The sequence below is a fragment of the Anopheles merus genome, chromosome 2R (genome assembly GCF_017562075.2).
Source record: "Anopheles merus strain MAF chromosome 2R, AmerM5.1, whole genome shotgun sequence".
Lineage (NCBI taxonomy): Eukaryota > Metazoa > Arthropoda > Insecta > Diptera > Culicidae > Anopheles > Anopheles merus.
Window position 1 is genome coordinate 15,437,295 of NC_054082.1, and position 26,898 is coordinate 15,464,192.

General features: G+C 46.8%; 3 protein-coding genes across 3 annotated transcripts; 1 reads left to right on the plus strand and 2 right to left on the minus strand.

Moving 5' to 3' along the window:
- Positions 1-9,182: 9,182 nt before the first annotated feature.
- LOC121590134 lies at positions 9,183-25,624 on the minus strand. The gene is made up of 19 exons (XM_041909543.1): positions 25,127-25,624; positions 24,947-25,048; positions 24,720-24,865; positions 21,282-21,488; positions 20,974-21,202; positions 20,798-20,893; positions 20,544-20,676; positions 20,442-20,455; positions 18,499-18,634; positions 17,602-17,659; positions 15,159-15,411; positions 14,723-14,951; positions 13,991-14,240; positions 13,685-13,913; positions 13,390-13,604; positions 10,356-10,730; positions 10,035-10,278; positions 9,726-9,812; positions 9,183-9,630 (listed from the first exon to the last, which is right to left on the minus strand). The coding sequence occupies exons 1-19, from the start codon at positions 25,473-25,475 to the stop codon at positions 9,386-9,388; spliced, it is 3,597 nt and encodes a 1,198-aa protein (XP_041765477.1). The 5' UTR covers positions 25,476-25,624; the 3' UTR covers positions 9,183-9,385.
- On the minus strand, positions 14,209-16,930 carry LOC121588735 (apolipoprotein D-like). The gene is made up of 4 exons (XM_041907031.1): positions 16,599-16,930; positions 15,159-15,411; positions 14,723-14,951; positions 14,209-14,501 (listed from the first exon to the last, which is right to left on the minus strand). Exons 1-4 carry the CDS (start codon positions 16,743-16,745, stop codon positions 14,441-14,443), a joined length of 690 nt encoding a protein of 229 aa, XP_041762965.1. The 5' UTR covers positions 16,746-16,930; the 3' UTR covers positions 14,209-14,440.
- LOC121588736 (apolipoprotein D-like) lies at positions 23,508-24,484 on the plus strand. The gene is made up of 3 exons (XM_041907032.1): positions 23,508-23,974; positions 24,057-24,282; positions 24,365-24,484. The coding sequence occupies exons 1-3, from the start codon at positions 23,620-23,622 to the stop codon at positions 24,378-24,380; spliced, it is 597 nt and encodes a 198-aa protein (XP_041762966.1). The 5' UTR covers positions 23,508-23,619; the 3' UTR covers positions 24,381-24,484.
- Positions 25,625-26,898: the final 1,274 nt, after the last annotated feature.

The window sequence follows — 26,898 nt, forward strand, 5'->3', positions numbered from 1 at the left end:
AGGAAACATAAAACCGAACCCGCCCATCGTTTTTGGTTTAGCAGCTCGCGGGGAAGAACTGTGGGGGATGGGGGGATGGCGGGTTGGTTGGGCAGAATGCTTTAATTACTCTCATTGGTGCGATTAAAAAATTAAACATTTATTATCTTCATTAATCCTCTCGCGGGATGGATGGAGAGCTGAGAAGTGAGAAGAGTGTGGTGAACATTTTCCGCTTTTGTGTGTCTCAGGGCGTCCCTGCCTGGCCTGATGTGCGAGTGTTGGTGCGTTTTTAAGCTCAGCTCCTTACGCGCTTTTCTTTCGAGCTAGCTGGAAAGTGTTTTCTTTCGCGCGATCGCTTCCCTCATGGTTCATGGTTCATTTGTTCGCTTTTATCTTCCCGGTTACAGTGTTTTTTTTACTATCTCTCTCTCGCTCTCTCTCCGTTGTTATTCCTGCTGTTTGCTACACTTTCCTGCCAGTTTTCCTCACATCACTCGGGGAGGGAAAACGGACAAAAGAAAAGATTGTGCACAAAAAAACAAGAACAGGCAAACTTTGGCGTCTCGGAAAAAAGCACCTGCTCTTGACGGTTGAAGAAAACACCGCGCCCCACCCCTCGCGGCCACCCGTTTGCCGACGGAAGGTTTGCTACATTTTTCTTCTGGTGAAAATTTAATGAAGCGATAAATTTCTTTCCCCGAAAATGCAACCCCGTTGTTGTACCCGGCGCGCCCCGGTGAAAGCGAATTTTCGCTGCTCGGGTGATAAATTCGGTTTTGCACACCGCTCCATGAACGGGCGAACGTTTTACGACTGACTAGGCGGGAGGGTAAGGGGAAGGTGAGGGGAGGAAGGAAGTGGTGTGTTGCCTTACGGTGTAGCGTTTCGTCGGTAATTAAATTTGATGGAATGCCGATAGCAGGAAACAAAATACCCTGCGCGGATAAAGGCTTGCTAATGGGGTGGGAGTCGAGGAAATGGGGCGGGGGAAAACAGGGGGAGAAAACGTAAAAGTTGCCACCGGAATTGGCCAGCTAATGGGTCATTGGCAGTGGCTGTTTGCTCGCGCTTAAAGTGTGCGGGTTTTCCGCGCGGTTTATCCTTCACTGTGGTGCGCTTGATGTGTAAAACGCCGGAAGGTATGCAATCGTACAGCACTGTTGTTTGCATTGCAACGTTCAGTCGCTGGAAAAATACCATTATTCAAAACCAGTTTATCGTAATAATCGTGATAAAAGCTACAACACAGATATCAATTCGCAAGAGAGTCATTTTCTCCCACTCACTGGTGAACCGTTGCATACCATTTTATTTCAGTTCATTTCTTGACGCTCGTATTCATTTAAGAATGTAGCTTTTCTAGTGACTAATTTAATGAAACAGTAATTCATCCGGTCGAGGAGCATGCTTTATTCCTCCGCAAGTCCTGTGTTCTAATTTCCCCGCCACGTCTTAAACAAACCGACCGGAATGCAATCAATACACCAAATTAGCATGCGAGACTCGTGCTGTAAGATTGTGTGATCATCCTCTCTACGTTACTCCCGCTGCAAGCGAAATGCATTTATTATCCGTCCCGAGCGTCCCGAGACGTTGCACCCGAGAGCGTGCTGTATCGGGCGTAACAGATACTGGGTCGGTTTGTACTACTTTCCAGCGTGACACGGCAGGACGATGTACTATTTCAATCCCACACGGCCACAGTGTTCGACAGCCCGGAAGCACGTAGACGATATAAATCCTCCCAGCTTGAGAAGTACTTTTATGAGTAATGGTACCGACGGCATCGCATCGGTGGCAGTGCGGCAAGCTTCCGGCTTTGGTAGACACATCTCCACATATTATTATTCAGTCACAAGGGGGCATCTGTGTAAGCTTTTGCGTGCAGGGTTTGGAAGGCTTCAGGAGTCGAGCCCAACGGGACAACATTCTCTCCTTTTGACTGCTGTGGTCCGTGCGCGTGTGTTGTGTTATGATTGACGTTTTGCTCAACCGTACATCGCATCAACGGCGGATAAGCTAATAATCGAAGCGTACACCCCTCTCCTTCCTCCCCCTGTCCCTGCACATCGTACGAGCGATTCCGTACAGCGGTGAGCGCTTACTCGTCATGCTTCGGCGGCACAATTATGCTACGTCGCGGATGGCGCTTAGTTCATGTTTTGGCCCGTTTGCGCTTTCTTTCTTCCCTCGAGCGTAAACGCGTCTTCAAAGGAATCGGCCGTTCACTTCCTTGTTCTTGTGTCCTGGGAGTCTTGTGTGCGTGTTTGTGCGTGTGTGGGCGCAACTTTTCCGCTCACAAGTTTTCTTGGCGAAGTCTGTCGATAGGGCGAAGCCATCACGAGTGCTTGTGCCTCCCATCGGTCGGTGGTCGGTCCCGTGGCTAAGTTCAAAGAAACAGTCAGCCGTTTGAAGGCTCACGCCGCACACTCGGCCGCGGATGAATGCCTCGAGTGTGCGCCGGGAAGCGGAAAAATTTACGACAATCTCATCAAAATAAGAAGAAAGATGCTAGATGGTAAAAATGTTCATCCGACTGATTCGATGGATTTTTTTTTTCTGCACCGAAGAACGGCACCGAATGGATGAGCCAGCCGATGGTTGAGGAAGCTGACTGCGGGCTCGTTAGCGGGACCTCGACACGCGTGTGTACGGTGTGGGGGGGGGGTTTTGTTTGGTGGAATAACGCGTTGGTCTTTGGAGATCAACAGGATGTATAAAATGTTTTTGTTTTTAACAAGCGAAGTAAAACGACCAGCGCGGATGATTTTTGTTTCGTCAGTGCACACTTATGTAATGCTTAGAATAAAGTCTAAATCAACTGTAGAAACTAATTTTTCCCCCCGAATAAACGTAGTGGAGAGATTGCGGATTTCCCCTACGTCATCCATGTAATGGCGCCTAAAGTTATGCAAATTCCTTTCAAAATGACTGTATTAAGAAGAGCATACGTCAGCCGCATGGCACTGAATCACCCATTATATAACGTCCATTCATGGTGGTTGATAAAATGGCCGCAATGAAGAACTGACGTGAATGGTTTTATAAACACGTTGTTCGTTATTGGATCGTTACAATAATTGTGCTTTAAATTTGATTTTTGTTCGAAATCGAAGCGTACATTAAGGCTCGATCATATATTTGCATAGAATTAGGCGCTTGTTTATATATTTACCTTTTTATGTCCCACTGGTTATCCAGCGTTTACCGATGGATTGTCCCACTTGAACGCCTTCGCCTGCACGCTATCACTCGACCATCATGGTGGTTAAAATCGTTTTTTCGCCTTTCAAAAACAAGCAATCTCCTTACTCTCCCACTCGAAATTAGAGCTTCGAAATGAAAATGTCAAAAATTGTGCAAATAAACATGTGCTAATGTGTGTGTGTGCCTGGGCTGCAGGGGACGAGAGCGAATGGTTCGAGTGTTGCCACTTCCTCGCGTCGCTGGCAGAGCTTGGATGGAGCGTAAGTACACTTTTTAAAAGAGCCACTTTTCGGGACAGAGAGCCCGTCCGTCACCGGGGCACATCCTGCCATGCCACTGCAGCAAGGGTGCAAAGTTTGTGTGTGAATCTGTTCCTGGCTCGTGCCCGCGTTGAATTATGAATGTACTTTCAAACCGGAGCCGCACGGCAGCCGATTCATCACGCGGCGGATGTTTTTGGGGGGAAGGGGGGAATGGGCATCGTAAGAGCGGCAAGGACTAATTATGTTGCCACTCGACGGTGCGATGCGATGTCCTTCATCTCTGGCGACACGTTAAATTCAATTACCTTCCCTAATGTGCGTTCGTGCCGTCGGTGAGCGAGGAGGAGTGGACGAACGGTCGTCCGCTGTTCCGTTCGCCTAATGCCCTAACAGAAGGGTAGCTGCGGGAGCGGGCAGTGGTAGTGTAAGAAGACGCATTACGTCCTGCCATTTCCGGGCGCAGGCGACGCTAGCGCGGCATCGCGGCCGTCAGACAAAGTTAGTTGATTAAATGAATGGGAAGCAGAGCGACGGAGCAGGATTCGGTTCATTTGTACGATTCACAGCGACGTGGCGTCGAGCGTCTGCGTGTTGGTGTGGGGTATGTGCGGCGGTGTGTTTTCACGTCCAACGGATAAATTGAATCTAATCCGAAGACATTCGGCACTGTCAAAAAGTTTCCAGCCTCTGGTGCGTGTCGCTCCGGTGCTGCTAACTAATTCATCTCAAGTGCGAAGCGCAACGGTTTGCGGCGTAACGGGCAGGTGGGGAGAGAAAGTTTGTGAAATTTCCACCGAATCGGGCCGTTTTCTCCTTCACGTACAGCAGATTTCGTTCGATCGCTACGGTGCGATTTGTTTGCGCACGCAGCCAAACATGCTGTCTGTAAGACAGACAAAACTAATATTACTGTAATGCAAATTGCATGACTTTGGGCGCCTTTGCCTTCGATGGATTAAATATGGAGCGCTGCTACGGAAAAATAAAAATCCCGCCGTAAGTAATGCAATACGCATAACAATATCCTGCTATTAAGACTTTAATTACAGCCTGTCCATAACAACTACAGTGAGTTTCGGCTGTCGGTTGTAATATTATGGCGAAATTTTCTAGGAATTTATTTTTCCCATTTCCACCAAACTGGCTTGTTCCATTTTCGAAGTAATACATCCCGACGTTTGGCCCGACTGTGGCGAATTAAATTTTAATTAAAATGCCAAAGATTTATTGACTAAAGCGCTTCCGAAGCGTACCTTCCAGCCGCGGAGGCCATAAATGGTGGCTTTTATTATTTCAAAAAATACCCCTCAATCCATCCGCTGCTTCTCATTCCTTCCTTCTCCTTGCTCCTCTACCATGCACCATAAAAACGGACGCATAAATATGGTTTATTAATCGTGCGCGCGTTCTCGAGCCCTCTAAATAGTTTGCCGAAATATTAGAACAAACCCCCTCCTTCCCGGGCAGCGGCGGATGTGGCTGTGGGCAAGTTAATTAAAAATTAATAACTCACCTGAAGCAGCACCCCGAAGCGGCTGTTGCTGCTAATAAATTGCATTTGATCGATGATCCCCATCCATCGGGGGATGGTCGTTGAAATATGGCTTCCATGTTTTGGGGCGGTCGGTGCGAGGCATGGGATGACCCTTGTTTGTGAGGTTTGTAACTGGAAAAAAAATGCCAGAAAAACCACCAAATACACAACCTGAAAAATGCGTTTTTGCTGCAGGACGGGGAATTTCATAGGGAAAATGGGCGAGGACGGTGTCAAATAGATAAATGTAAATAAAAAGCAATATTGTTGTCCGCAACCACCCTGCTTGAGAAGTGTACAATATGGTGGCCTTGTACCGTTGAAGCGGATTTGGGAAGATCGAATGCTGTGGCCAAACAGACGGTGCACGCGTCGTAATGCGATTGGTCACACGGCGGTAGCTCATTTGTAGCCTGAAACAACGAGCCGTTGCCCTCGTTTGGCGAGGGATGGTTTGTACGTCACGAATGTGTGTATCGAATCTGATTGCTAATGAAAACAGCCACACAATCCCTTCGTGTGTACCCAGTGAGGGAAGGAAAAACAGGGACCAAAATGGGGGCAGAATGGTTCCTACTTTTATTATGATAATGCCTGTTTAATGGTGTTGCCATTGGCAGTGGAAGAAGAGACTGCGAAGGGCAGAACGCTACCTTTTCAGCATCCGTCTCAGACCGGTGGGGTGACCACGTTGGTGGTGGTGTCGTATCGCTGGGCGGGTAGGATTGGGAAGCATTTGAAATGCAAATCTTTTACTACTAAATACACTCACACACACACACACACACACCACCCAAGAAGGAAGGAAAGGCAAAAGTTGGCCGCTGTCGTGGTATCTTCATTTTTACACGACAAATTACTTTTAGAAGCAGTAGACAAAAAAGAATTCGTTCGTTGCACAAACTGCTGGACACACAGTGGGAGTGGGAGGAAGGGGGAGGGAGGGGGGGGAGAGAAGAAGACCGTCAGGTGTTGTACTGTCAAGCGAAATGTTGTGACATAATTTATGTAAAGTAGATTAAAATCTTTTCACTTCACTTCTCGGTTACTCGGTGCTGTTTTTTTTTTCTTGCTTCACTTTTGTACTGTGTGCTTTATTTTATTTTACTTTACTTTTCTTATTCTTTTGCCTTGCCTCTCTGCTCCTTCCACCGTTGGTTTCGGTTTCAGTGCGATGAGAATTCTGATTTTTTTCACCGCTCTTTCTTTTTAGCTGGCGGTATTTTTTTGTTTTTGTTTTATTCTTCACAGCCACCTACTAAACGTGACGGATTTATGTGAAATTTGTGTGCTCTCGTTCTTGTTTTTTTTCGCCTGTTTTATTTTATATTTTCTGTAAACTTTTGCCCAATGTTGCAATGTTTTAAACCCCTCCCCCCCCCATCCCGGAAGTGGGAAGGGTGGAGCATTAACAAAAAAGAGAAAAAAAAGGACAACGACGCGGACGCTACTTACGCCCGAAGAAAGGGAACGGGTTTTACCATAAATTATGCAAAAATACAATAGATAATACCCCGGGCGGTGGCAGAAGACATACGGCACATTTTTGGTGAATGGTGCGCGTTGATACGTTTGTGTGTGTGTGTGTGTGTGTGTGTGTGTGTGTGTGTGTGTGTGTGTGTGTGTGTCCTCCGAAACTCTTCTTTTCTGTATGTGAGTGGACAAAACTGAAGGGACGCTTCCTTCAGGGAGTATTTGTCTCTCCTCTCACTCACTTAGTTTGCCGTTAAGAAGTGGAAGCAACTTTTCTTGACGAATTTGGCCCCGGCGCTGTGTGTCCTTTTAGCCGCATTTTTTTTCCAAACCATTAAGCTGAAAGTAAACTTAGGGTACACGGAATTCGTAGCATAGCGGAGAGAGAGAGTAAACGATGAAAAAAGGGTTTTGGGTGCAATTGTAGGTAAGAAAATCAAGTCACATCACCAAACTCGGCAAAGCAAAATGGCCCTCACAGTGTGCGGCGGTTACATTCACAGTCATCGACACACAGCCACTTCACGCGTAAAGTCTGAAATTACAGGCTCTTCCCTCCCTCTGCGACGCTCCGACAGCTCACTCGTAAGTGATCTTAACATCGTTTCATCGTTTGCGCAAAGCGGTCCCGTTTACAATTCAAATCGGTTGCTTCTCACCGCACTCCCACCTTACCTGGTGTGGGATGCGGCGAAAAGTTGTCGATTCCACCGACCCTCTGTATCGGTGCTGTATCTCGAAGCCGAGGCAAAACGATACTGAAGGAAACACCGTGGGTTGTTCGAGTGATGGAATCTCTTTTTTTCCACGTGGGCCATAGTACACCATCGCCCTGGCGGAAAAATAAAGGATGTGAAGAAGGTGGAAAGCGCGAAAAAAGCGAACTTTTACCTACCGAGTTGATTTGCATTTGGATTTTCGTGCTCAGACCGCCCGCCCGATGTGTGTGTGTGTTGCTTCACTCACTTACTTTCCATTCTTTTTAGAGCTGAGAATGCTTCGCGTAAACTTCTTGTGTCCGCCATAATCCCATTGGACAGTTTGGGTGAGAGTGGGCGAAAAAGCGAAAAGTTTTACCCCAACGAGAGCGAACGGGTGGGATGGTGTAAGCTGAGGTTTGGGGCTTTCTGAGAAGTGATGGGAAAATCATTTACATTTTCGCCGACACTTCCTTCACGCACGTGAACCAACCTTTGCCAGGTTGAGTGTCTCTAGCATTTTAAGGATCTTTTTTTTTTGTCATCGCCTTACTGAAATTCTTCTTAAATCAGTGACGTTTCGAACTTGCTGTCGCCAATGTTCGACACTTTCGCTGTTCCAAACAGACCCAAACACACTCTAAATGGGATGGAAAGCCACACCGCAAGCTTAGCGAATCCGTCACGCGGCACAATATGATGCTACACCGATCTGGAGGACGCCTAAGAGGATCGGCAACCCCAAAATGCGCCTGTTGGAGTTGCATTCATTAGCGAGGCTGTAGAGTGGTGGCAAAGATCTCGTCAGACACAATCTCCTCACGATGGTAATGGATGGTAAACTTCCCTTTCGGTTGAACTCTGGTCCGTAATCACTGTGTGCGGTGCGGAACGGAACCGAATCCCGCACATCCGACAGATCCGTCTGATAATGAGCATTAATTAGTAGTCCCGTGTGCTTACGCGCGCGCTCCGTACGTCTTTCGTGCTTCGAGCGGTTTTGAAACATTCCCTCCCGCTTCCCAGAACTAGTTAGTAACTTGCATTTCGCCTCGCGGCGATGCTACACAATGCACAGGAGAGCATCGGAAATGCGTCCGACACTCTTGAGCAGAGGAAAAAGAGCACCACCCCGGAAGCAGTGGATGACTTGATATCCATGAGTGAAGGGCACGGAAATGTCATCTGTGTGGGGGCGAAAAAGCAGCATCGTCTGAGAGGATTGTGGTTCATTTGAATGTTAAAATGAAGAGCGAGCAATGAGATTGAATGTGCTTTCTGACGTGGATTGACGATAAAATGGTATTACAAGGTTTTCCAGGGGTTCTCATTATTTTGGGACACTTCCTTGACTCCTTCCTATTGGAAGTTAACTTCATATGATGGGAATTGGACTCTATGGCCCCCTTTTTGGACAAGATACTTGAAAATTCCTATTGGAATTGTCCAACAAGGATGTTATAGAGTCCAATTCCCATTACATTAAGTTCATTTCAATTAAGAAAGAGTAAATAAAGCGCCCCACAGCTATGAGAATTCCTGGAAAACCCTGTAAAGCTTCAGCACCGTCCTGTCTGTGGATGGACCAGAGTTTACACTTACCTGCAACAAGAGTTACCTTTTAGCGCTGCTTACAAAGTAGTTGCAAAGGAAAGAAGAAGAAAAAACCCTCCAACAGGGCAATCCAGTAGATTGTAAACTATTGATAATGCGATCATTAAACAGCACCGGGAAGCGTCCAGCTTCGCCGAAAGGGAGGGCGCAAAGCGTTGGCGGAAAATAAACATTTGACACCTTGTCCAATTTGTTTGCTCTCGAGCGCTCAGGGCGGGCGTGGGGATTTACTGTGCTTCGTATGCTTCAAGTTTTTTGTGCAATTAATTTGCATCTTTGACGCTGGCGGTGCAACCATCGGATCGTACGTAGCCCGAATCACGCGCTAAACGCTGCACCACAGCGGCAGCGGACAAAGTTTCTCTGTGGACCGTGGAAAAGTTCTTCCTTCCCCAACAGCTTCATAGACCGCAGCAACAAACGCACCAAACTTTTGCCCAAGCGGAACTGGAACTGGGCCAGTGACCGTAGTACACAGTTTACTTCACTTTCCATACAGCCTTGGTGGGGTTTACATGCAAGAGCTTACACTAACGAGGCGCGCGCACACGTACACTATGACTAGGGGGGGGGGGGGGGAGATGCGGGATAAAACATGAATGAAGGGATGCTGCTTAGTATAGCAGCACAACCAGCAGCATTCCCAGCAGGACGACCAGCACGCTGAGGGCGGTGCGAGTGCCCGCGCCCGCGTACATCGGCAGCTCCTCGATGGACGTGGGCTTACAGTAGTCGGCCGTATGTACCGTCGCACGCCACTTGTGATCGGGCCGGGTGAAGCGCGACTCCAGGAAGAGGTTCACCAGCTCGACCACATTCTTCGCGAGGGCCTGTTGGCGCGACAGTACCCAGGCCGATTCTGTGGAGGGAAATTATGCAAAGGAGAGGTTATGTTGTGCTGCGCCTGCGTGGACCCTTTGGCAGGGCCTTGTCTTTTGTCGGCCTGGGGCTTACCGAGATGGTGCGTGGAATTGATCGAGGTGCAGGAGTACACGACCGCGTAGCTGCTGTAGTCCGTCGCTACGATGTCGATCGAGATGTCTGCAAAGCGGAAAGACGCAATTAGTGTGAGTGTGCCCTTATCAAACCATTCGACTGTGCATCGTCGCCATTGCTGCTATCGCTTCAAGCATCCGCCGACATTGACAGAACTATTGTGCGACTGAGTGTGTGTGTGTTTCTGTGCTTGTTATCACACAGCCAGCGTCTATCGATCATGGGAAAGCCCGCGCAGTCACAGTCACCACCAACAGCACCACTTACCCGGATCGGCCGGATCGGTCGTGTTGAAGCGCTCGAAAAATTTGGGAATGCGAGCGTCCTGGAAGACCTTCGGTTCGGCCCTGCCACTCCGGTAGATCGGTTCGCTCTCGTCGCCCACCTGGTACGATTCCCGTATCTCGAAGCTGCCCTGCTCGCCGAGCTTGTAGTTCATCACCACACAGTCCTCGTGCTGGGTGGCGCTGGGATCGCTCAGCCGCCGCACCTCGTACCACGTACCATCGAACTGGGGCGTGAGAAAGAGGATGTAGCCGCGCAATATTACTCCCGCGTTCGGGTGGCTCCAAACATACTTCTACTTACCTTATCCTCTTTAAAGTTATAATCCTCCTCAAACGTCATGCAGGAGAGGGTGAGCAGACCTCCTTGACTTCCATCGACGGCACACCAAAGGTACGCCATCGCGATCATCCAACAAGGGAACGTTTTCATGCTGGCTGCGCGCTGTTCACTTTGAGCAAGTTTGGCAATTAGACGCCCCTTTTCTGTTCGTGTGAAGGTCACTGGGGCCGTTTGGCTTAGAAAGTGATAAATTCGGCTAAAATGTAAACCACTGCAAGCACTGTTACACTGCGCGCCACTGAACACCACGAACTGATTTGAGCCGCTCTGGACACTCCCGACAACCCTACATTGATCTAGCGGGAAGATCACAAAGCGTTGCATCTCACGTTTGTTCTATCGGCTCTGTACAGTCGCTCTCAAATGTTTGCATCCAGGGGTGAATAACTCTTTTTATGTCATTGTTGTACTTTGTGGATGAATAGTTTATGTAATTTTTTTGTGGGGTTTTGACATCAATATTCAATAATTAACTTAATTTCTCTAGGCAATATTGCAAAAAAAAATCTGGAGGTAAAGAAAACAATTTTTTTTTTGTGATTCACTGTCACAAACTACAAACCTTTTTGAGTCAGTTGTTTCTCATGACCAATGTCTGGCAAAAAAATCGCTCTGTTATTGAATATTATTTAATTACGAATATACTGGCGTTCAAGTAGAACATTTACTGTTTTAACGGAACAGTCTATGAGACAATCCAATCACAATTTACTCTCAATAATACCTTTCCGCCAATTTCTGCCAGAATAATTCTATGTTTTCTATAGTTTGGCGACCCTTTAAAACCTCACAATAGTTTATTAAGCCAATTTACTCACTTAAGCTTACTTTTGTTGAAGCCAAGATGGAAGCTAATATGTTACTTGGAGCACGAAATGGTTTGGAACTACGCTTCCTCGCACTATTAGCATATCAGCGCGGTGGCATTGTAAGGGAAACATACCGGTCGAGTTCTAATCGTGCTGCATATCGAACTGACCTGGTCAGCTCATTGACCAAGTTGACCGTCGGCAATTGCGCTGTCCTTACTGTGAACTACTTAGTATCGGTGTTGCGCACACAACATTCATGATTGTTGATACTGATACTATCGTGTGAGTGGTGTTTGAACAACAAGTTAACTATCTTAATAACTTTCAAGCAGCAAATAAAACGCTGGAATATAACACTTGCTAAGGTTATGTGGTAAAAAATTGTTCATTAAAATTTACAAGATTTTTGGTATATTTTAGTAAATGGTTTAATAAATGGATGTAGGCTTTGATTAGGTGCTTTGGCGAGTTCAGTTAGGATTTTAGTCAGTTCAAATACCATATTTTAGTAGTAGAGGCTTTTATTCAATATATTAATTCTAATCTTAAAATCAATTATCATAGCAGTGAGGACAAGACTGAAAGCCTAGTCTCAAAAAAATAAATTTGCTTTCTTGCTTGTGTGCGCTTCTTGAAATAAAATACTTGTATCATCGTTCATCAAAACAATGTAATATACACAATTAGAGATTTTTTTTTTAAATATACCTCCAGTTCAAAGTTAAACCACATTTTTATTAGAAATGTTGTAATTAAATTATGATGATATGTTTTAAATTTATCAAATTCTAAGAAAGTGTGTGTGTTTTTTTCTGTGCATCACTGTATTTTTATTCAGAGCGCGGAGAGAGCGACTGATCTTGAGTGAAGTGATTGTTGCTACTCTCTCGCTCTCTGGCTCTTTCTTTTTCGACAGTTTCAGCCCAGTTAGCTTATCAGTGAAACGTGCTGAGCTACCGCCGACCCGTCTGTGATACCTTTGCTGCCGTATGCAGTGTGCAGATACTCTGTTACCAGGTCAATAAAGTATCCCTAAGGGCTGGGAAAGAACACAATCCATGCTGTACTGTGTTTGCTACAACGCAGAGTAACACTTTAAACGTGTGAAGCAGGGTGAGCGCAGATTGAATCTTCTCCGAATCGATTAACTCTTAGCCTCGAGTGACTTTCAAGCTCATTTCACTGGAATTTAAGAACACTACATTGTACTCCTACTCCCTCGTTTTTCCACTAAATGAAACCTGAATGCTCGTGTCGCTCGCTCGCCTGCAGGGCAGCAGCAGTGGGAAAGCAACCTGAAACTAAAACACTTAAAAATAATCCAAAAAGTGAAAGGCTCCAAGCTGGCCAAAAACACTGCTAATTATCAACAAAAGTGTGAAGGGGGGAGCGTGCGCAGCGAGAGTTTTCAAAGTCCTGGGAAACTCTCCATGCCGCCCTCGCAGTTCCTTCCCTTGCTGTACCCCTCCTCCCCCCAATGGCTATGATGGGGTCCGTTTTCAGCAATTCACACGGCACAAGAACTGATTTCATAAACTTTCCATTTCTCGCTCGAAACTTTTTCCCTTTTGCCTGTACAGTTTACCCAGCGATCAGTTTCGCGGTTTTTCTGGCGGACAGGGGGTTGGATGAAAGCACACACAAGTTCTGCTCGTAAAAATTAGCCAAAGTCATCCGGGACTTTGTGTCGGCTTGAGCTCCATGTGACGGGTTCTGGGTGGAAAGGCGAATTTTTCATCAGTTTTGATGATGATCTGCGTCTGTGTTGAAGTGTGGAAGAGACCAGCGGATGGATCGAAAGGGGCGCGGTTGGCGACGGGATTGTGCAATGTGAGAAACAATGGTTTATGTGCTACAACGAGCCGGATTGGGAGGAAACCCGTTCGGTCAAGTACTGCCAATTAGGTGAAACTTTACACGAGAAGTTAATTTCTGCTTTTATTTCGCTTGAAAGTTTAGATTTTTCCCTCCTCCCTGAATAGTTTTAAGCTAGAGCATTAAGCCGGAAATGTCTAGTATTCGATTTATTCTGCAATGTTAGGTTGAAGATTCATCTACTTTTTAAAGAGATTTCTAAACATCATTTGTGTCATATTTGCATCTAAAAACAGAAAATGGGAAAGTTAATATTTGTTGGGTTTTGTTATAAATCCCAAACCCCTGCAAGATGCTTCTTACTTTGCCTGACTTTGCTCCGTGATGCGCATATCCTGTCGCACAAAGTACTTGTCCACCAGCCCGTCGACAGTGTCCTGCACCGACGGATGGATCGTTCGCTGCTTCGACAGTACCCAGGCCGCTTCGGCCGACTTGCTCTCGGACAGATTCTTGCAGTAGTAGATCAGCGCGTAGTTGTCATAGTCCGTGTCTAGGATCCAGTAGTTGGAGTTTTTCGGAGCTATCAGGAAAAAGAAACGAAACAGCAGTTTTATTGTTCGGATCGTAATCCCTTCCCCCCCTCAACCGTTTCAAACTTACGTCCACCGAATGTGACATTAAATCTGCCTTCCAGCGGGAACACGTCCGGATAGCTAACCACCGCCTTGCCGATGCTACACTTGACCGTTGTGTTGGGCAACCGTTCGCAGCAGTTCTGCACCCGCACCGACCCATCCGCCAGCGGTGTGTACGTGGCGTACCCGCAGTCACAGTCCTTCTCGAAGTGTTGATCGTACCGCGAGATCTCGTACCATCGGCCGTCAACGTACTGGCAAACGAACGCAAAAAACGCCAAAATAGCAACGAAGCAAACAGCAACCGAAGAGGCTCTTTTTCAATACCTACCCTTTGCAGATCGAAATACTGCACGACCGGACGGTTGGCCGGGTCCGGGCACGGTTGACTGACGATCCGTTGGGCCAGCGCAATCGAGCCGGCCGCCACCAGCACCACAAACAAACACCGTACATCGGCTAAGAACGACATGATGCTCTTATCGCTACGACAGCTACCGGCAAACTGGCACGACGAGCTGACCCTCGCCAAACAAACCACACTTTCAGTTTCTGTTTTCATTCCATCTTTATTGTGTGCGCTTGTTTACAGTAGTTTACAGTTACTAGATTAGGCTGACTTATCTGCTGATAATGGTTGCACGCGCCTGCACACACAGACACACTGTGAGGCTGGAGTGCTGATCGGGGGCGTTCACTCGGGAAAGGGGACAGTAACCCCGAGAGCGGCAAGGGAGGGATTGGCACCACTTAACCTAATTGTGGTCGGGCGTCCCGGTAACTACAGTGGTGGCAAGATGACTAAGCTCGGTTCGGTTGGCAGCTTTTCCTCCTCTGGGCAGCTGTGGGACAGTGGAAGAGAGAGAGAGAGAGAGAGAGAGAGAGAGAGAGAGAGAGATAGAGAGAGAGAGAGAGAGAGAGAGAGAGAAATAGAGAGAGAGAGAGAGAGAGAGAGAGAGAGAGAGAGAGAGAGAGAGAGAGCGAATGTGTGCGTTTGATTAATAATGAACCTTCAATTGGTATGTTTCTTGCTTCCTGAGCGAAAGCCATGCACACCACTTACAGTTCCTCGGTGTGGTTTGTGAAGCGCATGTGCGACACCTGGAAGTATGTGGAGCGCAGGTATTTGACGCGCTCGATCACTGTCTGGTTGTCCGGCAGGTTGGGTGCGCGTGCCAGCAGCCAGTAGCCCTCGACGGCCTGGCCCATCTCGGCGAACGTCACGCAGGAGTACACGATCGCGTAGTTGACGTAATCGGTATCCACTACCCAGTAGTTGGTGGCATTGTACACTGTGGGAGAAGCAAAGGACATAAAACTAGTGTAGGATGGATCTAGCTTTTGCAGAGGTTTGTCATATGATCTGATAAAGTTGGCATACATTGTGGACTCTGTGTGACATTAAGTCATTTATGCCTTGCTTGGGATATAACGACACCAGGTGACGTCCAGAAAGTGTACAGTAATTATTCGATGCGATGAAGAACTACTCTACTAACCTCTGCCAAACGATACGAGCAGCTTCGCAGCCGTAGTAGGCGCCGTAGTATTTGCGGTTTCCTGCGCCGGCTCTTGGCTGAACACACCGCTACCGGTGAAGGTGTTGACGGTGGCATTGTGCGGCAGATAGCCACGATAGTTCAAGTCGAGCGTTTCGAGCGGTTGCTGCCAGCGGTACACGATCGACACGCACTCCATGTTACGCTCGTAGTCCTGCTCGTACCGTTCCAGCTCGTACCACTTGCCAAGATACTGCGAAAGCATGTGAAAGAGATATGTAGTGTCGCGTTTTTATCGCTTTTAATTAACAAACGAAACGTGTCGTCGGAAACGTAGAGAAATAGCCGAAGTCGAAGGTTAGAATTGCCACTTTATTATACAGTGCCAGCCAGCCAGCGGTCGTATCCGACATTGGCGTCGGGCTAACGCCATCATTAGCTCTGCTCAGCAAGAGCCTCTCGCCCCTCGTACAATGGAAAAGGCTTTTACGAAAGACCTCCCAAACGACCACCGCACATTCGCGAAGCGGCGCCCTTCTCGATGGATCGATCCGTCGTCTATTCATCTCTTCTCGGGGACTGGGCATCGGGCGGTAATGGCTAATGTCGTCGGTGTCTTTATAAATCACCACCGCTAAGGCTGAAGTTCAACACACAGCACGGTTAATCGTTAGCGCCACGGTAACAGCGGATGAAGAGAAAAGTATGGACCCTCGGCGTAACTATCTAACGATGGGATGAGGCATTCTTTCGATCTCTAGCCCGTTAATCAGCTGTACAAGGGAGAAGGCCCGTCTCAAGGCAGGTTATGCAAATTTTATGATCGAATGCCGGCCTTGAAACTGCGCCGCAGCTAAATAACAACCGGGCCAGCGTGTGCTAGCCACGCATCCGATTTCAAGAGGTCGAGTTCGCCTAGTTGCCTCGGTTTGCCTGGTTTACTCGGGTTCAACCAGGTAGGCGCTTCCCGTAAAGATGTGCTCCCGGCTTGAGACCGATGAATGAACCGGTACGGCATCGGGAACACTGTCCAATCGTTCACCGATGGTACGATTATGCAATTTTCAGCGACAATCGAAAGCTTTTGTGGGGAGCAAATGGGCGACGGGGAGAGCAGGGCCTGAAACACTGCAGCATAATTAAGGCAGAAGACATCGGTCGTTTGGTGGAGATGGCTTTTAACCGCGGCCCGAACAATACCGGTGACATGGCGAGATGGCGGGAAAATACGCCGTAATATTTATGTAATATGTGTGGTAAATTCGACCCACTTATGGCAAAAGGTTACCTAAACGGGATGACATTTTGCGGTGGAACTGTTTTCTACTTTTTTTCTTCTTTTTGATCTATTCACACTCACGGACACTCGGAGAAAGAGAAAAGTCTGGACCCCGGGAGTGCTTTCCTTTGCTCTGGTTGCCCTTTCGCGAACTCGCTTACCTGTTCCAGTTGAAAGTCTTTCACAAATGGCAGATTTGCCGTGGGCAGTGTGCAGTTTCCATCGCGTACCACAAATCCCACCGCCACTCGCAGGCTGCTGACGATCAGCACGGCTAATGCTAACATGTTCATTGTTTTACTGATCATATTACTGTTTTACTTTATTAACACTAATGTAAACTATACAACACTACACTAAGTGATAATTAAGTTAAAAACAAATCAAACAACACAAAGCTACGTGCTGTTAAAAACAAAAGCACTGTGGACCCACGTGTGTCGTATGCCGTTTCGGGCTGATCCGATCCGGTCGAGCTCTGAAAGTAAACTGAAGATGGGTTGGCGAATCCGCCGTCTTAAGATAAAACACGATTACGACAGCAGTCTTCGGGCGCAGGAATGATGCTGCCCTCCCCTTGTGTGGCTATGTGCCAGGTGCTGGCTGTGGTATTAAGTGGATCGTTGCATCGTTGTGTCAAAGGAACGGAATTTAAGTTATTTTTTCTTTGGTGTTGATAACAGCATTCAACATTGCTTCCTGGATTGATATTGTGTTAATTTGTTTTCATATTTTTATCGTTCTCATAATAAGATTTTTTTAATGAGAATTAGTATCCTATGAGCTAGAAGATTTGATTATTTTCAGAAGCAATTTTTCATTTCCATCAATTTCAATAAACGATCTTGTATACGTATGTCCACTATGCTGCGTCATGTGCAGCACTGTGCGCTTATTTGTCATGCCGATTGCATACCTTCAGGCGGCTTTTTTCTACGTCGAAACATTTAAATTAGACTGAGTATGTGTTATCATTGTTTGATGTTTGTTTAATTGTTTAATTACACACCATCCTGTGTTAAATTGGTGTAGAATTTATGACTATTTGATACTATTATTGATTTGTTCACAAGTCATGCCATTGCTTGGATTTACAGTATCGTCCATTATTTAATTTACGATAGAGGTTCATTGCAGTGCAATGCAATAATCATACAATCATACGGGCTTGGTAGTGTAGTGAATAGAGATGGTAACTCCTACAAGATCGGAACCATCTTCCCTGTAACAAAAATTATGGCCTCGTAGATCGTGATGTCTAAAAATAGCTTATCACACCGGAATAAAGGTTATCAGTACTCTCTCAGTAAAATAATATAAATCGATACTGTAACATTTAAATTAAATCTTAATTATTAAATAACTGTATTGACCATAATTATAATTATTACTTTTTATTTTATTTTACACGTTTTTTTTATTAAAGTCGCTTCCTTTTGGCTATGAAAATGTAATGGTCGTCACATCGCCGTGTTTTGCAAACATTATTCTCACCAACTCTTTAAAATGCACTTTTCACCTTTCTTTATTGCTGTGTATCTTGTTGAAAGTAGGCAATTTCCTACCCCTCAAATATAACGCATATGTGAATTGTTACTTGGGCAGGGAAACATTTCATCAATATTGTAAATATATGTATGTGATTCATTCCGCCAATGTGTTTCGTACAATAAACACACACTTAAATACGACTGCGCAATTGTCCTAATATTCTCCTTTCCATCGTATCTTTCTCTCTCCACGTTGGATTTGGTGCATTATACTTGAAATGATCTAAGTAACCATGCTCAGAAAACCATACATGTTATTTCATTGTACAATGTCTGGTGATACATGTATGTGTAGTAGGATGAATCTAATTAACGAAATATCAAAGAAATTAGATGAACCACCTGCCCGACCGACGTGCCTGTGAAGCAGTACTTCGAGGTGGACAGATACCTTGGCAAGTGGTACGAGATGCAGCGCTACGAGAGCGAGTTCGAGGAGAACTTTGACTGCGTGCAGGTGCGGTACACGCTGAACGAGGACGACTCGGTGCAGGTGTCCAACTCGGCCTACAACCTGTTCAACGGATCGTCGATCAATGCGCTCGGCCGGGCGGTGCTGTCCTTCCCGGACGAGGAGGTCGTGCAGGGCAAGCTGAACGTGTCCTTCTTCGGTGCACGTAAGTTGGCGGTCGTAAGGCTGTGCTCCACTAGAACGTTGGTGTGATATGGCGTGTTTCATCTCTGTTTGATTGCACAGCTAATGACCTATCGAACTACTGGGTGTTGGATACTGATTATGAGACGTTTGCGGTCGTTTGGAACTGTTAACCGCGTGGCGAGGAGCAGTCGGAAGAAAGCTTCTGGGTGCTGTCGCGAACGCCAACGCTGCCCGCCGACACGGACTTGTTACTGAGGTGTGGGATAGCGAATCGATGCCTGTGATTGGAATCTCGGCATCATCTACCCCATATACAAGAAGGGAGACAGGTTGGACTGCAACAACTACAGGGTATTACGGTGTTGAATACCGCCTATAAAATATTCTCCCTGATCCTTCAGGATCGCCTTGTCCCGCACGTCGAAGAGATAGTCGGAAACTATCAAAGAGGATTCGGAAACGGAAAATCAACCACTGATCAGATCTTTAGACTTCAAAGCCGCATATGATAGCATAGCCAGGGTAAAACTATACGACGCTATGAGCTCTTTTGGAATCCCGGCCAAACTGATAAGGCTAGTTAGAATGACTATGACCAACGTCACTTGCCAGGTGAGGGTGGATGGAAAACTCTCAGGACCTTTTACTACCACCAAGGGTCTGCGCCAGGAGAACGGGCTTGCCTGTCTCCTATGCAACCTGGCACTAGAGAGGGCCATCCGCGACTCGAGGGTGGAGACTACGGGAACCATCTTCTATAAGTCAATCCAGATCCTGGCATACGCTGATGATATAGACATCATTGGTCTGCGGCTCTCCTATGTAGCAGAAGCCTACCAAGGGATCGAGCAGGCGGCAGAGAACCTCGGATAGCAGATAAACGAGGCAAAGACCAAACTGATGGTGGCAACATCAGCAGGCCTACCAATAAATAATCAGAATCTACGTAGGCGTGACGTGCAGATAGGTGAACGCACTTTTGAAGTCGTCCCACAATTCACCTATCTTGGGTCAAAGGTCAGCAACGACAATAGCATGGAAGCTGAGTTGCGCGCAAGGATGCTGGCTGCCAACCGGTCATTCTACAGCCTGAAAAATCAGTTCACCTCAAAGAACCTGTCGCGACGGACGAAGCTGGGACTATATAGTACCTATATAGTACCAGTACTCACATACGCCTCTGAGACATCCAAACACTGTCCAAATCTGACGAAACCTCTCGACTTCTTAGCCGCGTTCGAGAGGAAGATGCTCAGAAGGATACTTGGCCCCGTATGTGTGGAAGGACCATGGAGGAGCCGCTATAATGACGAGCTATACGAGATGTACGGCGACCTCACTGTCGTACAGCGTATAAAGCTCGCCAGGCTCCGGTGGGCTGGCCATGTTATACGCCTGGAAACGGACGACCTAGACCGTAAAATCTTTTCTGGCCGTCCACAAAGACAGAGGAGGCGTGGTAGGCCCAAATTGAGGTGGCAAGATGGCGTGGAGGCGTCCGCCATTAAGGCCGGGATAACGGACTGGCAGACGAAGGCGCGAGACCGTTACCGTGAGTAAGAGGTTCATTGCAGTGCAATGCAATAATCATACAATCATAAGGGCTTGGTAGTGTAGTGAATAGAGATGGTAACTCCTACAAGATCGGAACCATCTTCCCTGTAACAAAAATTATGGCCTCGTAGATCGTGATGTCTAAAAATAGCTTATCACACCGGAATAAAGGTTATCAGTACTCTCTCAGTAAAATAATATAAATTGAGTTTTTTGTTTTTATTTTACTATCTTTATTCGCACCTTATTGCTCTTCTGCTCTTCACTGTGTACTTCGCTGTGTTTTTACAATAGACCGTTACCCTTATTGTTGCAACTGTGCGGAGATGAAGTGCAAGCAAACGGGAACAAAAGGAAAGGTTCTTATTATTACAACCAATTCAATGGTAACAATCTGCACTTACCCTTCGGCAAAATGTTCCGTAATGATGAGCTCATCGTCGATGATGCCGTTCTGCTCCTTAAGCATTTCAATCTTCTCCCTCAGCTCCTCATCCTCCGGCAGCGCTGGGGTGCGGGAAAGCAGCCCATAGTTCTCTGTTTGCATAGAAAAAGGAGCAAACAAAAAGAAGCCCAGGATGTCAAACGAAGCATACAATTTTTATCATTATGTCTGCCACTGGTCAGGCCGGGCTTAGGGAAAGGTGGGGCGCCTTACCGAACGATCGTTTCTCTCCGATCGGTTTGCAGCTCCACACAATCGCGTAGTTCTCGTAGTCCGTATCCAATATCCAGTAGTTTGATTGATCATTCGCTGCTCGATGGAAAAAGATGGAAATTTAGAGCTTTAGTTCCAGAGAAAGGAGAAAGGAAAAAATCCATCACACTACTCACGTGCACCGTAGAATGAAACGTTCAGCTTTGCCTCCAGCACTTCCGCCTCCGGGTAGCTCAGCAGTGCCAGTCCGTCCACGGCGTACAGCAGCCCGTCGGTGAGCCGGACGGCCGAATTGAACACCCGGATCGAACCGTTCGCGTACCGGCTGTACTCGGCCGTTATGCAATCCGTGTTCTGCGAAAAGCTGGCCTCGTAGTGTTCCAGATCGTACCACAGGCCGAGATACTGAGGGGCGACGTCGCGTGATGTGAATGTGTTTGATTGAAGCGATAAAGAGAAAACAACACTCCCGTTTGACACTTACCTGATCCACCTGGAAGTCCTGCACAACGGCAACATCCGTACGGCACGGTCGCTCGAAAATCGTCCCCTGTACTAGGGTGGCCAGGAAGAGGGCGCCACAAACCAACTGCTGCAACATTTTCATCGCTGTAACTTTAAACTGTGAGTCAAAGCTTGCTTTCAGCCAATGTGTCTTCGTATCCCATGCCCGGCGCTGGTGGCACATCTCCTTTTTATATCATTTGCATAGATAAGAATGTCTTCCCCGTCGAAAGACAAACACACAAGCCACAAATCAATGGTGTGATAAGATTCGTCTCCGTTCGATTCATATGCATCCACTATGTATCATTATCACCATCGCCAACAGCATGATCATTGCCCTGGATTGGAGGGTGCGTTGTGGTCGTGGTGCAAACAAACAAGCTGGATAGGGGAACATGGGGCATAATGGCCGTGAGATTGCTCTGTATTTCATAGAGAAAATCATTTAAAAGTGATTTAGAGGTAGTAATCGATACTGTAACATTTAAATTAAATCTTAAGTAATAAATCATTGTATGGAGCATAGTTATTATTATTACATTTTTTTGATATATTTTTTATTAAAGTCGCTTAAATTCGTATCTTTCTCCCTGCACGTCAAGATCTATTAAGGAGAACAGGTCGATGCAAAGCCCGTTGCTAGGTTGCCATTTTCAGCTCGCTTTTGACAGTTTCATGAAATACAAAAAATCGCTGATAGTTAACGTGGAAAAGTGGACGAATTTACTATTAGGAAGATTGTATTGGTTAAATTTCTTGAGGTCAATCACTTGCGGAGAATAAAGTAGAAGCAATTGCAGTGCACTCTGTATATAGATAACCACATTGCTTGCCATTCCGTGACCACGAATCACTACCGTTTGCAACGGTCCTGCTGGAAGAACGAAAAGTTTAATAGGCATAAAACAGCACTTTACATGTTCCAACTGGGTAAAAGAAGTCCTATTTACTTTCATTTAAACACTGAGAGTAAAATGAAACATCGAATCGGCATACACAAGTATAATATGCATACCGTCTTTTGCTTATAACCCGGCGACGAATGATAAAAGAGATTCTTGGATTGTATCAGCCATGTAATATTCTAATTTGATTCTAATTCTTCTATGATTCTAAAAGGAAATGGGTGCAAAATGCTGAACAAAACTCTCATTCACTCCATAGCAACGTCCGTCGCTAAACATAAACAATGTTCAATTTAACTGTCAAAATTTTCCCATGGCTTTCTGTCAATTTACTTTAAACGCATCGACCTGTTCTCTTTCAAAGACCTTGCTCCACGTAGGATTTGGTGCAATATACTTGAAATGATCTAAGTAACCATGCTCAGAAAACCATAAATGTTACTTCATTGTACAATGTCTGGTGATATATGCATGTGTAGTAGGATAAATCTAATTAACGAAATATCAACGAAGTTAGATAAAACATATAAAAAAAACTTTAAAAAAATAAAAACATTATGCCCATTTTGCCCCGCGTTCCCCTTACAGGTGTAGGTGTAGCATGATTGGGAACCATTCCACCCACTCGGCAGAGGGTGGTAAGTGTGTGGTGACAAACCGCTGTGCTGTTTGTTCGAGAATTCATTTTTGACCGAGTCATGGTTGCCAAAAACAAACTCTTTCCTCCCATCCCCCACTCCTACCGAAACAGCCAAAAATTGAAATATCATTCAACCGGAAGCCATTATTAAGGCAGGGCGGTTTCGATCTCGGAACACCGACGACGAGTGGGGCGACACTCCGGCTGAAGGCTATCTCCGTTTTTTGGGTGAGGTATGATAAACGAACGTTACATAAACGTGGTCGTGTCGCTCTACCCACCGTTTCGGGGCTCTTATCGATAACCGTACACACATGTCACCCCTCTCGCACCCCACTGGGATGGGTGAAGTTATAGCCGGGGTACAGCCGACCCGAAATTGCATCGCGTGTCGGAACCAATTTTATGCTTCGCTGAGAGCGAAAGAAAATTTCCGACGTCTGGCCGGAACGGGTTTGATGTGTCGCTGGTATGACAAACACAGTGAATCGCACAGCGGACCAAACCCGGTGGGTTGGGTTTGTGACGTGAGAAATGAGTAAGATTCTAATCACGCCATGTTCTTCCGCTGTTTCGTACCCGTATCTGCCTCAAGAATGGTTATGGCGCTTATCAATCGTTGTTGTAAGATATATTGCACCGGTAGGTGGTGGTAGGGTCACTCGCTATAAAGCCTTTTGCCGGTGAGTTGACCCACCACACAGTGTACCTGGTAGCGTACAGGAGCTCTACCCCAAAGCGAGCAAGCGGACGACGACCCATTTTTTACAATGCAAACTGTTGCGCTTTCGGTGGCCATCGTGTGCCTGCTGGCCGGTGCCGTGTACGGCGGGCTCATGTTCGACCGTCCCTGCCCGACCAACGTGCCAGTGAAGCAGTACTTCGAGGTGGACAGATACCTCGGCAAGTGGTACGAGATGCAGCGCTACGAGAGCGTGTTCGAGGAGAACTTTGACTGCGTGCAGGTGCGGTACACGCCGAACGAGGACGACTCGGTGCAGGTGTCCAACTCGGCCTACAACCTGTTCAACGGATCGTCGATCAATGCGCTCGGCCGGGCGGTGCTGTCCTTCCCGGACGAGGAGGTCGTGCAGGGCAAGCTGAACGTGTCCTTCTTCGGTGCACGTAAGTTGGCGGTCGTAAGGCTGTCCACTCCACTAGAACGTTGGTGTGATGTGACGCGTTTCTTCTCTGCTTGATCTCACAGCAAATGATCTATCGAACTACTGGGTGCTGGATACGGATTATGAGACGTTTTCGGTCGTTTGGAACTGTCAACCGCGTGGCGAGGAGCAGTCGGAGGAAAGCTTCTGGGTGCTGTCGCGAACGCCAACGCTGCCCGCCGACACGGACGTGCTGTTCCGCATACACTACATCATGCGGCGGTACATCGATCGTAGTCTGGTGCGATTCACCAGCCAGCTTGACGAACGGTTCGTAGTAAACGTGAACTTTACGATCTTTGGATTTTAGATCGGTTTTTAAAATAACGATCTTCTACCGACTATCTTTTAGGTGTCCTGTGTTTTAAGGGTGATCTTCTCCAGTTGGATCAAAAGTGGATATAAACTTACCAATTAACTGTACAATCCAACGTCTGTTTTTGGACAATAAACCATAATCAGCTACGTTTTACATTCATGTGCATGTGATACCTTTGAAGTCCCATAATCTGGCGTTTTGTGTCATACTCTATCTTATCGGAACGTTATTGAGTTTAAGGCACAAATCCAAAGCTTATCAGCTTGCCTTCAAACCAATTCTACCAAAAAAGCGTTTCGTGAGTTTTAACGCCTTACAGTCGCTTTATTGTCTTCCAAAGAGAAAATCACTCCACTTACACACCGTTAGTACCTTGTGAGAGCTTCTAGTAAGATCGGGGGCATCGTTCGTCCGATTGGTTCGGCACTTCGAACTTGGACGCGTCGGCGTACTTCTTCACCAGCTCGTCCACGCGCTTCACCACCGCTTCGTCGGTCGGGAAGGTTGGGTTGCGCGAGAAGATCCAGAAACCGACTAGTATATTCATAGGAGAAGATGTCAGTTATGAGTGAGAAAGATCGTTCACTTTGTTCGTTTGCCTTCCTCGATACTTACGGACATTCTTGGAGGGATCGCGGAAGAACGGCTCACAGGACCAGACGACGGCGAACGAGGTGTAGTCGGTGTCCAGCACCCAGTAGTTGCTACGATCGGGCTCTGTAGGGGGATTTAAGATAAAACAGTAGCCGATTTGTTATACGATCACTGTGCTTCCGCCTGGTCAGCTCCACTCACTTGCTCCGAAGAACGCGACGCTCAGCTTGGCCGGATGGGTCGTATCGTCCGGGTACGATACCACGGCCGTACCGTCCGCCACCACGCGCGTATTGTTCGCCAGGCTGAAGGCACCATTCTTCACCGAGATGCTGTTGTCGCCCGTCTTCTGATACTCGGCCATCACGCAGTCCAGATCCTTCTCGTAGAACTGCTCGTACCGCTTGATCTCGTACCAGCGGCCGGCGTAATCGTTCAGCGAAAAGCCACTCATAGCCGTCACATCTTGTGGGCAGGCTTCGTCCGTCAGCAGCCCGGCAACACAGGCCACTAGTCCCGCTAGCAGCAGTACCGTCGATAGTGCACTCATACTGATTGTGCGGTTGTTGGTTGTTTTACTTTCCCGGCGAACCTTTCGCGCTGCGATCAACAGCAAGACTGACCGGGCGATCGTGTGCTGGCTGTGCAAGAAATGACCCTTAACGCTTCGCTGTCCACTGGAGCTCTATCATGCCCGGTGGTTGTGACTGTATTTATTTGTATTTTTGGTAATGGTGAGAATTGGGAAGAGAACATGAGGAGGAAGGAGGAGCTGATCAGTAAATAGAAGCATTGACCGTCGGACGGACGACCGTTCTGTGGTAGCTTCGAGAGAACGATCGTTTCTGAGTCGCGATAACCTCAGCACACCTCAGCACCACAGTACGACCGGATTTTCGTCTCTTTGTGGCACCCCCGGGCGCAAAAGAAAAACAAAGGTGTTGTCCATGTACAAAGAAGACGATCATGTAGGGTGAGATCGTAAGAAACGACTAGAATAGCGTATGACAGGTGTGCTAAAACGAAGCGGACGAGAAGATTGTTTTCGATCGGCAAACAGCTCCCGCCGAAAACAAAACAGAAACCATCTAATCATAAACACGATCGTATCAGCCATCAGACGGGAAGGCAGACAACAGGTCAGCAACCGGTTTGATGGCACTTTTTTGAACAGGATTAGTGCAATGTACACAACCACTTGTCGTTTCCGCGCTCGTGTGTTTTGCTTGCACTGTGTATTCATCGCTCTTATCGCGCTTTGCATACTTTCGCGTAAGTGAGTTTACCAATTGAGTGCGGTATTATGCCGGGTTGCCTGCTGTCTTGCTGTCTCTCGGCCTAATCGCGCATTTCGTGACCGCGGGGTGGGGATGAGCATGGGAAAAAGGTTGAGCTGATGAGATTATGCAATGTATGTGTAGTTGAGGAAGCAGAGCAGCCGTCTTCAAGCGCTCGTGTGGCAAGGACGACTCCCATTAACCTTGGAAGCATCTGATCAACTCGCCACGATACAGGGTGGGACTTATTCCGAACTGAACGGAAATAGTTTTCGGTTTAATAGAGAAACTATTGGACGTTTTTCGAAGTAGCTTTCAGTGATTTTGTTTAAACACAATTGATCTTATGCAGTGGCATACTATTCTAATTCATAGTAGGACATACTAATTCTTCCTCTTCAACAATTCGACATCTTTATGATCTCTTAATTGAACACTAGCTTATATCCAGTTCGTTATTAGTTCTCGCACTTCCCGCAAAGACAGATTGCGAACAGTTCCTTGACTTGAATTGGTTTGGAATCTGTTCCAAGACTGGTTCTGTATGAATTATTTTACCAAGCTTGGGTCTTTGCTGTTGCTATACTCAGAACGGCTAGAGTATATTTCTGATCAATTTCCTGGAACGGTACACAGCTTCTGTAACTGGTCCTATACTGTAAGAGGTCTAAATCCTCATATCACTTCTATTTAAAG